Here is a 12,754-nt window from a genome sequence, read left to right as displayed (position 1 = left end):
TAATTGAATTTTACTGTGATCCTGGTCTACAATATATGGACATTCAGTTTGTTCTCGGATTTAGGCATGATGTTCACATAAGTCTGAGGCAGATTAAGAGGATTTTATGTGAAAGGGGATTATTCCAACGGAAAAACTACTCCGATTGGGGTGATATAATTAGCTTTATTCGCGAGCAGCTTTTGCACTCTGGGCAGCTTCATGGTTATCGATGGATGTATGCAAAATGCAGAATAAATGGACTTCATGTGAGAAAAGAGGATGTGCGTTTGATTTATATTAATTATATTAATTTATTATAAACATGAAACAACAACAAAAAACTAACAATTCTTTAGGCTTAAATCAACCTCAACAGATTAGCATTAATTAGCAATGTTACTGAAACGTACTTTACCAAGGCTTGCTTTACAAATTACTAATTATGAATTAAACAATCAAATCTTACCACACTGAACTCAAAAGTTTTTTTAACCGTTAAATTAGATTAATAAGCGAAGCGGGGATCAACCACATCATGCAAACTGCGGCTTTGGAAGTTGCACTTGAATGACCAAAAGTACGCTAGTCACCTGATTTTATTGTCGCATTACTACAGAAAAGTTTTGGGTTATATTGCAAAAGTTTTGGGTTATAACACAAAAGTTTTGGGTTATAACGCAAAACATGACTTCTTTTTTTTTTTTTCCTTCTGCCATTTTTTTTTCTCTTCCTTTGTCCCCTTAGGGGCTCCGTAGGATACAGCCTCCTGATCCATTTAAAAAATATTCAAAAGCTAAAGACCATTGAGAGGGAGCTGAAAATGGTTTTCTGAGGAGGCACCACAGTAGAAGGGGAAGCTGGAATCCCAACTACGCAGAGGCACCACGGAGATGGAAGTTCCCTGTGGGCACAGCTACCGGCCTTGATGGGAGATGCCCTAGGGCGTGGCAGTCCTGCTTCGATTGGCTGTCAGATCTTTGAGTACATCCTCACCCTCTCCTGAACAGTACAGACAGTTCCCATGCTCCAGAAAACAAACCTGTTTGTCAGAGTTCAGGTATCTAGCTCTCAATTCGCACTTTATGAGAGACATGCTGAAACACCTCCAACCTCTAGTGACTACCTGGACCCCGGTAGTTAGCCTACTGGGTAGAAAATGCTATCAAGGTAAGACCTGATGATTATACGAAGGAAGCTTTGGAGACGGTACACGCCTACAAATACCCAGAGGTGGAAACTTCAGGGCCAGCAAGTAAAAATCCAGACCAAGATTTAGTTTCAACCAACAAGTTGAGTTTTTTGTGCATATGAGTCTATTAACCACCAAGCACTATTAACCACATTGCACCATAAGTGTTGCAAGTTCCCTTTCTTGCCCAATGTAATCTGCTTCCATCACCCTTTGCACCCGGGAATTAAACCCCAAATTGGTTCTGTATTTGTTTCATTTGAATCTGTTTTGATGTGCATTTTGTAGTTATGTAGATCTCCTTTGTAATTGTTGTATCGTATTGCACTGTGTTTATTTATTGTGGTATATCTTGTATTTATTGTGACCGCAGTATCATTGTTGACCCAGCTGAATGTACTCAGACATGCAGCATGCGGCTGCGCTTTAGGCAAGGCTGTGGCAGAACCGGCGGTTACCCAGGGCCCCCAGGGCCCCCATATTACCTGCATTGTGGAGGAAGCAAAGTCGCCACCAGTTGTCTTGGTTGAGGGGCCTCTGTCTGGGGTAGATTCGGCCTTGGTTTTGGAATGCTAGTATTACACTGATAACTCATGCTACTGATGTGCATATCTTTAGTATGAGTTATATGAAGCAGTAGTAGTACTTTATTGATCCCAAAGGAAATTCCAAAAGAGCTGCAGCAGCAAACACAAAAAGTAACAAACACTATATGTGTGTGTATGTATGTATGTATGTATGTATGTATGTGTGTGTGTATATATACTGAAAGAGTGACGACTTTGCTTCCTCCACAATGCAGGTAATATGGGGGCCCTGGGTAACCGCCGGTTCTGCCACAGCCTTGCCTAAAGCGCAGCTGCATGCTGCATGTCTGAGTACATTCAGCTGGGTCAACAATGATACTGCGGTCACGATAAATACAAGATATACCACAATAAATAAACACAGTGCAATACGATATAACAATTACAAAGGAGATCTACATAACTACAAAATGCACATCAAAACAGATTCAAATGAAACAAATACAGAACCAATTTGGGGTTTAATTCCCGGGTGCAAAGGGTGATGGAAGTATATATATATATATATATATACTCACCTAAAGGATTATTAGGAACACCTAATAATCCGGCTCGCAGGATCCTCATTGCTGGGGACCCAAGCGGCTGGACCAGGCCAAGGGGACGCTCACGTAACACCTGGCTGCGGCAGATGGATGGCCATTTCCGGAGGGTGGGACTGGACTGTGTGTCTGCCTGGGGGGTCGCTGGCCGGGTTCCCAAGGAGTTTCGCTGTGTGGTGGGTGCGGCAATGTGATGCATCAGCGCATGCTCCCCAACCTGACCTGACCTGACCTGGCCTGCCCTGGCCTGGCCTGTTTATTAAGCTATAAATATTAGGGTTTAAAGGGTGCAGAATTAAAGTGCTGTAAATGTGAAAAAATAGTTTTGATGTTTTTTTACTTCCTTATTTGAGTGTATGGAACATTTAAACTATTTAATAAGTCATATTCAAACATTGTAATATCTGGACGTTGACATAAACGCATAAGAGTTCTGTCGGAATTGGAAATTGCATTTATATGTGGTATGCCTCTTTCAAAATTTTCAATTAAAATGATGTCCTAGAGCAGCGATTCTCAACCCATGGGTCACTCACGACCCAAATCTGGGTCGCAGCAAGTTTTCAATGGGTTGCCAGGCAGAGTTGGAAATGTAAGCATTTTAAATCTAGCAAGCTCCTATGCTGATCCACGATCAGATATTTCATCCCCAGTCATAGAATTAACCTATATAAACAGGCCTTGGGTCTGCAAATTCTTAACACAAAACTAGTGAACACTGAACCAATCCAAGAAGCACCACAGATTCTAAATTTAAAATTCACTGACACATCCAAACAAATGTGTGCGATAGGCATTAATAGGCTCAAATACTTAATATAGGGTCGCGACTTACCTGGCATTGTAACGATTCGTGGTCGTGGTGCAAAAAAGATAAAGCCCCACTCTCCTTAAGTATCACATGACTTCATTTCCCAGAAATCTAGTCGCTCTGTACGCATGCGTGCCATGCTTTGCACAGCCATAGTAAACATGTGAACTGAATCTGACGTCCAGTCATAACAAAACAAGAAGGTCGAAGAGTATTAGTCGGATATTGTACACTAAAACTCCAAATGTTGAGACTTAGATGGCATACGGGTTTTAATGGAAAATACGCCGAAAGAAACTCCATTTGTTTTACTGAGATTTAAAAAAATCTATTTCCAAAATAGTGAAATTCGGTAAGATTATCGTAATTGTTACATGGCCTTTGCCGAAAGGCCGTAAAGGCGTTTGGTGAGTGAAGGACTGGGTGGATGCCGACGTTGTGGTTGCAGTGCAAAGTACATTGGGGATAGGACCAAAACTGAGGAAAGGCGACGCGATCCTTGGCTGCCAAAGGTCGAGGACCGCGTCTGACGGGACGAGGCGCCAGGAGTCTGCGCTGAGGAGGATGGCTCTTAGGATAGAAGACGCACATGTATCGAGTTTCACTTAATTTCTATTTTATCATATACGGGTTAGAAATATCTGAATTCACATACAGTAAATCATCTAAAATTATTTGAATTTCTTTTTGGTTAAACAAAACACCGCCTTGCGATCTGGAGGTAAGAAATAAGTAAATACTTTTGCATGTAATACTCTAATCGGGGATTTGCTAACGCCGTTCAGATTATACTGATGTTTTTGGTTCAAATAATCTAATGTTATTATAGTGAAATACAGATTAACAAAGCTCAGAATTGTTGCCTGTTTTTATAAAAGGAACTACTTCTGGTTTATTAATATAAATATCAATAACGATTACGCTGTAGAGTCATAAACGCGACGCTCCACAAGGGTTAAACATGGAAGAGGAAAGCGTGCAGGATGTCGACCCTGACTTTGAACCCCGGAGCCGCCCGAGGTCGTGCACATGGCCCAACGTGTCCACCGTCAAACCGGAGGGAGAGGACGTCGGGGAAACCGCTCCCGGCATCGTCCTGGCGTCGGGCCAAGGGAAGGACGCGGATTCCAGGGGCGGGGCTACATCGGGGGTGGGCGTGGTCACGCCGAGGAAGGGTGGCTCGCGCCGCAACGCCTGGGGGAACCAGTCATATGCAGAGCTGATCACCCAGGCCATAGAGAGCTCTCCTGAAAAGCGGCTCACCTTGTCACAGATCTATGACTGGATGGTCAACACCGTGCCGTATTTCAAGGATAAAGGAGACAGCAATAGTTCAGTGGGATGGAAGGTAAAGGATTTGCTGTTTAACAGTACGAACGCAGTTGCTGGTCGTGTCTTATCCGCTGTCATGCATTCAGTGGCATTATAGTGGCTCTCTGCAAAACAGCAATGTGCATGTAATATCCGGGGTGAAATTTTTCTCTGTAAGATTTAACTGACTGTGAGTTAATAGACACCAGTTACGGAGCAGAGAATCTGCTTCCACGTGACTATAGTGAGGCTGGGCATTTGCTGTTTTCTGAGATTTAAGCATCTTGCCCTATTCGGTGTCTTTCCCCAGAATTCCATCCGCCACAACCTCTCCCTGCACAGCAAGTTCCTGAGGGTGCAGAACGAGGCGTCGGGCAAGAGCTCCTGGTGGACGCTGAACCCGGAGGCGGGCCGCTCTGCCAAGGAGTCGCGGCAGCGTCACTCCATGGACAACTGCAGCAAGCTGCTGAAGAGCCGCGCGCACGCCCGGCAGGCCAAGGCGGCGAGGGCGGCGGCCCTGCGGCAGAGGGAGGCCGCCCCCGAGGGCGCCCCGCCGGACCCACCCTCGCAGAGCCATCCCGGCCGCAGCCCCTCACCTCGTGGTTACCTTGACAACACGGATGTGTGGACCAGCTTCCGCTCGCGCACGGGCTCTAACGCCAGCTCCCTGAGTGGCCGGCGGTCTCCCGTGGCGACCGCGCTGGAGGACGAGGAGGCCCCGATGGAGGAGCCGCTGGTAGCTGGAGCCCTGGCGGAGAGCTCCGTGGCGGAGCTGGATCTCAGTGCCAGGCTCACGCTGATAGCCGGCCAGCAGGGAGGCACCAGTCCCCAGGGCAGCTCCACAGCGCCCCCTACCTGTCTGCACTCCATGCCCACTCTGGTGCCTTCTGACTCCAGCTTCCTGTCTCTCTGCTCGACGCAGCCCTCAGCGCCCCCAGCTCAGGCTGCCCCACTGCCCTCCCCTCGGTGGGTAGGCCCCCCCTGCTGTTTTGGCCCTGGCTCCCAGGATGTCACCTACGGGGCGCATTTACCCTCGGGTATGGGGGCGCTGTTTCCTGGGGGGCATGTAAGTGGAATTCAGGGTGCGTCCCACCTCCCGAATGTGTCTATGGCCCAGCTGGACTCATCGCTTGGTACGCAGGGCTTCTCCCTGAAGCAGCTTCAGGCCCTGGCTGGCCATAGCAGGGGACGTCCCCCACAAGCCGGGGCTGGCTCGGGTTTCCCCATGCCCGAGACAGCAAGGGGCCACATCCCCTTCCTGGGCAATCAGGACCAGCTGCCTACGGACCTGGATGCTGATATGTTTACCGAGAACCTGGACTGCGACATTGACTATATCATCAATAGTGACCTCCTGGACGGTGAAGCTGTCGACTTCAACTTCGACATGATACCTCCCGTGAACCAGGGTTGCCATGGAAACCTACAAGACTCCTTCCACAATTGGGTGCCCAGCTAAATGCCCCCACATCAGCAGGGGCAGGTTTGTTTTTTTGGGGGCCCCACTCCCCGAAATGTTTAAAAAAAAAAACTAAATGAACAGCTGCCAGTTAGAGGTTTGTGGCGATCTAGATCGATAGCAGAACATGCTGCCGAAGCGTCTGCTAACTAAGGAACACTTAAGTGTTTAATGTTATGACCATTTTGGCCAACAGGGGGCACCACACAGATGTGTGCTTTGAGTGGCGGTAAATGCCACTGCCGCATGTCCCCCAGATGTGATGCCATGCTGTGTCAGGGCCAGTGCTGGGTTAGTTTAGCATAGCATAGCACAGCACACAATGTCTCTGTGAGTTATACAGAAAAAACAGTCCTTAACTATACCTTTCGACTTCTAAAAATAACAGATGGCACTTTTTTTCCCCCAAAAGGACAGAAAATAACATTTCCCAAGGCTTTTGATTCACGGTCAGTGCAGTTTAGAGTCAGGGTATGTAATACAGGCTGTAAATATCCGCCATATTGACTGGTGTAGACACTCTCTGCCTGTATCTGATGCTTTTGCCCTCTCTGTTATGGGTTCGTGTCACTTTCTCGCATTCCCTCCTTCCCAGCCCTCCATCATTCTCCGCTGCTCTGTCGTCTGCATTCTGAGGCACTGATTCCCCTTCCGGTCTCAGCTCAGCTCGCTTTAACGTGCCTTTGAGGAAGAGCAGGGGTACAAATAACACAAGATATGCGGAACGATGGGGGGGTTGTCTTATGATTTGACGTTTAACGTGTGAAAGGTTTGAGTTTCACTTCGCCCTCGGGCTTTTGTCTCTCAGCTGACCTCCCTTGAAACGAGGCCCGTTCTTATGAAATCACGGAAGGTGATTGAGGGGGTGCAGATAAGCAACATTAGAGTGTCAGCACTGTGTGTCTGTGTCTGTGTGTGTGTGTGTGTGTCTGTGTGTGTGAGGTTATGTGTATATATTAGAAAAATATTCCCACAGTGTGATAAAAACCTGTTGTTTTTGTTGTGGTGATCATTTTTTTGGTCCCCACAAGGGGAAATTGAATTTTCTAAAAAAAAATCTCTGATTGCAATCAAAAAAAAAAAACAACTAAAAATGCCAAAAGTCTTGTATTTTCTTTGGTTACTTATGGTTAAGGTTATGGCTGGGTAGGGGTGATGGTCGTCATGTTGGGATAATTCATAGCTTCAGTGAGCTCTCTGAGAGCCTCCCGCCGATGCCATTATGAATGGTTACTTTTTTGGGCTGTCATGTCACTGGGACCTTCATCTTACCATGACCAGATGCAATGTAGACCAGGCCCTTATAAGCCCTATAACAAGCACATAACATATAACAGGCTCAGGCACTTGGCTTACAGTTGCAGTGTTCCCAGCGCCCCCTGTTGGTAATTCAGGGTCCAACACCTTTATTTTCCCATCGCATTAGATGAGTACAGCCTTGAAGCAATGGTCAGAGGTAAATGTAAAATGTATTTTTCCATTATAAACAAATGAAAGTACATGTGTCTGTATGGCCACCATGACCTGCATTAACCTGGCCCAGCAGCTGTGCTGTTGTGCTCTCAGCCAAAAACATCTCAGGTGCTTGATGCACGGCAGCGGACTGGAGTGATTTTGATCCTGCAGGAATGCATAGGAAAGGGAGTGACATTTGCAGAGCAGTGTCAGCTATGCATATATGTGAGGCTGTTTTTTAGGTAAGAATGTTTACTTATTTTGGACAGAGAAAATGCCTTTATGAATTAGGAGTCATTGAAATCCATCATGCGTGTCTTACTCTCAGGATCTTCTGGGTTATTTTTAACCCATTATTTTTTTCTGGCACAGCATTTTATTTATACAAGGACGGAAATCACAGATTAATCGCGATGTAAAATGGTCTTAAATGTTGGCACATGGTCCACAGTGTAAAAGATTCCCAGAGTGCAATGTTGTTCTAAATTCCAATGTCGTTTGGCGCCGAGCGATAATCAGGTTTACAGTCGCGTGTGACGTTTTATCAAATGTGAAGACTTGAAGTTCCTGCAGAGTGGTGTTTATGTTTTTTTATACAGGGTTTGAAAAGATGTAGATTATTGTACAAATGTGTTTTAACTTGGAGACTTTGGGTTGTGAAAATGTAGCTTTAAAGCACAAACATTTCCCTGATAATTTAGTGCTTGAGGCTGTGTTGTACTAAATCTGCCTAAAAGTTCTTGTTCTGACCTGCAGATGTTCCTGCCACTGTTCTTTAATCTATATGAAATACATTTTGGACATAATTTTATACTTGAACAATTAAAAATGAAAAATATATACAAATATATACAAATATTTTAATAATCATCTCCAGTAACTCCAGCATCAAACTCATGTACTGTGGCTCGTAAACCACTATGATTGTGTTTCTTTTTAGGTTTCATGTGGGTCTGATTTCCTGAGGCTGTGTGACACCTCACCTCACTATTCATCATGTCACACTCACTCCTGTTTTGTGTGCTGTTTTTAATTTTATTGTTCAAACTCTTGATGGTAATGATTTGTCATTGTGTTTTCGGTCTTTAATGCTTTGCACTTCCTGTTCAGAAGCCTCCTTTCCTTTTTATATAACTGCCCAGAGCAGTACATCCCATTAAAATGATTTTTCCAATCACTCTGAAGGGTTTTTGGCATGTCTTTGATCTGAGGCGCCCCCTGCAGGCCGCACCTACACGCTGGTGCTGCTTATCTGACACAGGAGGCCCCCAGTGACAGAGGGGCCAAGCTGCAGAGTCACTCTCTGGCGACCCTGATAATCGCAGGGTGTCAGTCCATCTGCGAAGGGATTCAGGGGTGTGAGTGTGATACAGAGTGATACAGAGTGATACAGAGTGATACAGAGTGATACAGAGTGATACAGAGTGGGCAGCAGTTCCTCAAAGAGCCGCTTACCATTGCTTACTGCTGCCATCCATCCATCTTTGACCTGTTCAGCCTCCATAGGGTCACGGGGGGCGGTTGGGGCTGGAGCCCATCCCAGGCAGACTGGTGCACTATGAGTGGGGTTCCAGCCCATCACTGGGCACACACACAGTCAAACGCTATGGGACACTCGCAGATGTCGTTTTGCTTAACCGCATTTCTTTGGACCGCAGAGGGAAACGTGTGCGAGACGGTGAGAGCAGATGAACTCCTCACGCACAAGGCAGAGGCGGGATCCGTACCCTGACCATGGTGGTGTGAGGTGACTGTCCACTAGTACAAGCAGTCCCCACATCGCCAACGAGATCCATTCCCTAAGTCTGTCTTAAAATCAAATTCGTAGCTAAAACAGAAAAATAATAATACAGAAAATAGTATTATAAAGTAATAATAATATTACAACATATGGTACTGTACGCTGAGCTGATGAACTGCTGAAGCCACACAATTTTTTCACAAGTATCAGAAAGTAGCACAATGTGTGCAATCATTATTACAAATCATTGTATTTAGCCCAAATTTTTAACATAATTGGTTTTATGGCATTTGTAAGTCCGACGTCCCTAACAATAGAATAGAATAAACCTTTATTATCCCACGAATGAGAAATTTAGGTGTTACAGAGCTCTTATACAAAAGTAATATAGAACAACAAGAGCAGGTAGGTCAGTTGTCTATACACACAAGCAAAGTTTTAGAAATAAATAAAAATGTACAGAGATATGTACAAAATGTACAGAGATATGTACACAAGTGTGGGGGTGGGGTGGGGTGGGGTGTGAATGATCCTGGTGAAATATACAATGTACACTCAAGCTGCAAATCGGTAACAGCAGTTAAAGACATATGATATGTCCGTTAGACAGTATATGAGTAGAAAATACTCACGCTAAAACTGTGTTATAAAGTCTGACAGCTGCTGGTAAGAATGACCTGCGGTGGCGCTCCTTCCTACACTGTGGGTGTAGAAGTCTATTGCTGAACGAGCTGCTCAGAGCTCGTACAGTCTCATGCAGGGGGTGGGGGGTGTTGCCCATAATGGATGTCAGCTTAGACAGCATCCTCTCTTCCCCAACCTGCTCGATGGATTTCAGTGGACAGCCCAGGACAGAGCTGGCCCTCTTCACCAGTTTGTTCGGTTTCCCCCTGTTCCTCTCTGAAATTCCACCACACCAGCAGACCACAGCATAAAAGAGAGCAGATGCTACCACAGTGTCGGAGAAATGTTGTCGGATGTTCTTAACCTGGGGACTGTCTGTATACCAGTAAGAATAAAATAATACCAAGTCATACCAAAGCTGGGCCTCACTCTGCATTTGCTCTTACGGCTGTTACTGCTTTAACGAACAAGTTAGGAATCAGAAAAAAATACTTTCTCAGTCATTGAGGAGTAGAGCTAAGGCGGGATGTTCCATTTTATATAAGAGGGTGGCTGGAATCTACCAACGGAATACTCAGAGAAAGATCTGTATCACTAGGTGGATAGTTCCTGTATGATAGGGGGTATTTCCTGTCTGTGATCCCAAAGACATACCCTGTGCTGTAAGCTCTTCAAGCATGTGGTGTCTGCAGGCCTCACGGTACTGTGCCGCTGAGCAGATGGGGTCCGTATCGCACTCCGGCCTCCCGGCGTCATGCCGGGGGCCCCTGGCTGGTGGCCCCGCTCACGCCGGCCGGCCGCTTCCGCACTGCCCTGCGCTCACCTCCCTCCGCTGGCCGCCTGCCCACTTCCACCACATGTGGAGCCCGATGCTAAGCTAACACTGCTAACCAGGGCTCATAATCACTGCTCATGGAGTTTGGGCCGTCCAGCAACCTCCCCGGTTCTTAGGGCCTGTGTCATGACGGTGTGTTCCTGGTCCCGCCTACATCTCAAACCTCCCTGTTCAGATAGGTTGGTTCCTCTTTCATCATCTCCTCTACAAGGCCTATCCGGACAAAGAAGAGAAGGCTGTTACTTTGAATTCATTGTACTTCTTGGTATTGCTATGTACTCTGATTGATTGTGCTTGACCCTTGATGGTGTTTGACACTTGATTTTGTTGTTGACTTTGGAACAGTCTGAGCTCTGCCACAATGACCAGCCATTACTCAGCAGTATGTTTTTGGACTGTGGGTGGAGGGGATGGAGTACCTAGAGGAAACCCCACCATGACACAGGGAGAACATGCAAATTCCACACACATGGAACCCTGGTGGAGACTTGAATGCTGGTCCTGGAGGTGTGAGGCAACAGTGCTACCCACTGTCCCATTTTGGGAATTCTAATTGATGTTGATGAAGTGATGTTGGTCCATTACCCAAAACTACGTCTGATTTACAGTGCCACTTGACTTTGGTATGTGCAGCAAACAGATATCCTGAAATCATTCCATTTAGCTCTCTCAAAGCTCCTGCTATAACAGAAACCCTCTTCAAGTTCTGTACAACGTTTGGTTTGCCAAAATACATCAAGCTTCTAGTGCAATACCAACCAGAATCACAAAGAGCTTTAGAGAGATTTCATCAGACATTAGAAACCATGCTTAGAACATACTGTTTGCTCAGAGCAAACATTGGCTTGAGTGAATCCCCTTTATTCTATTTGTCATCTATATCACGGTTTGGGAATCCCGTGGATTTAGTCCAGCTGAGCTGCTGTTTGGGCATTCTGTCTATGGTGTCTATGGTCCTTTATAAAGGCTGCAAGAAGAGCTTCTGTACTCAGATCAGTCATAAGAATGTCTTGGATTATGTCAGTTCATTTAAAACAGATCAGGTTCTTGTTTTAATGCTGTCACCAAGTTCGGCTCTGCAGGCCAAGTTGCCAGTTCCTCATGTCCCGATCCAAATCTGAAACCTGCCCCGCTGCCTCGCCGGACTCTCCAGAACCTGCTTCTTCAGTGCGTTTGTCCCCACAGGAATGTGCTCCTGAGATGAATGGATTAGGAGATGCCCGACACAGAGACCATCCTGGCTTTCCCATCTAAACTCCCTCACTTGTCAGACTCAGCTCGGGATGGTGTTGAGGAGAGCACTCCTTGTTTATTATTAAGAATCATGTACTGTACATGCTATACTTTTATATGACCGGCAGTGCAGTAGGTTTGTTTATACCAGCACCACTGCAAACACCTGACATCACTAGGCGAGAGGAATTTTTCAGCTCCATTATAATCTTCTGGGACCACCGTCGTAAATGTGGTCCATCGTTGATTGAAACGTCATTATGCGGTGCATGACTGTAGCGTGACAAATAAGTGGCAGCAATGTACAAGCCTAACGTTACATCTCTCGTGTCTTTGATACTATCCCACTGGAGCCGTAGACAAATTGAGAACAAATGTGCAGAGAACAGCATTTAACGAGCGTATGAGAAAATTCAAGACTAACGTATGACATATGCTATGAGAACTGTTAGACTTCTGAGGTAATTCTTAAGCCCCTGCCCTTGAACGGTAAAGTTTTAGCGTATCGGTGTGTGTGCGCAAAATGATTAAATTGTAAGAAATGTGTTACAGAACCAAGAGGAACATTTAACTGTCTGCAGAACCACGGTCACCACATTCCAGGAACCAGAGAGTTCACTGTATCTGGAGTTGTCGTTCCTCAACTGCAGGTGATCCCCGGGATATTAATGAGGTCTGCTCCATAATTTTGTGACTGCCTTTACTCCAGAGGCAAATAAGGTCATGGGAGTATAGGATATAGTCCGTCATAACGTTTTATATGCACATCTCCCTTATATTTTCTCAGTACGTTCAATGTTAGGGCTAAAAATGATAAACAACTCAAACAGGGTGCACAGTCTACGAAGAAAATAATCCAATTTTCAAGCACAAATGTCAACACATTATTGTAATATAGTGACCATATTTTTGGTTAAACAAAACCAAAAATTAGAGCAGTGGATTCTGCTCTAATCTGTGGCTTTAACATCAGTGTCTTCAGTAG

General features: G+C 45.6%; 1 protein-coding gene across 1 annotated transcript; it reads left to right on the top strand.

The window, feature by feature from the left end:
- Nucleotides 1-3,154: 3,154 nt before the first annotated feature.
- On the top strand, nt 3,155-8,514 carry LOC111834606 (forkhead box protein O4-like). Its single transcript, XM_023794095.2, has 3 exons — nt 3,155-3,832; nt 4,040-4,459; nt 4,733-8,514. Exons 2-3 carry the CDS (start codon nt 4,073-4,075, stop codon nt 5,879-5,881), a joined length of 1,536 nt encoding a protein of 511 aa, XP_023649863.2. The 5' UTR covers nt 3,155-3,832; nt 4,040-4,072; the 3' UTR covers nt 5,882-8,514.
- Nucleotides 8,515-12,754: the final 4,240 nt, after the last annotated feature.

This window comes from Paramormyrops kingsleyae, chromosome 24 (assembly GCF_048594095.1).
Source record: "Paramormyrops kingsleyae isolate MSU_618 chromosome 24, PKINGS_0.4, whole genome shotgun sequence".
Lineage (NCBI taxonomy): Eukaryota > Metazoa > Chordata > Actinopteri > Osteoglossiformes > Mormyridae > Paramormyrops > Paramormyrops kingsleyae.
The sequence above is the reverse complement of the archived record's forward strand: the minus strand, read 5'-3'. Positions and strand labels throughout refer to the sequence as shown.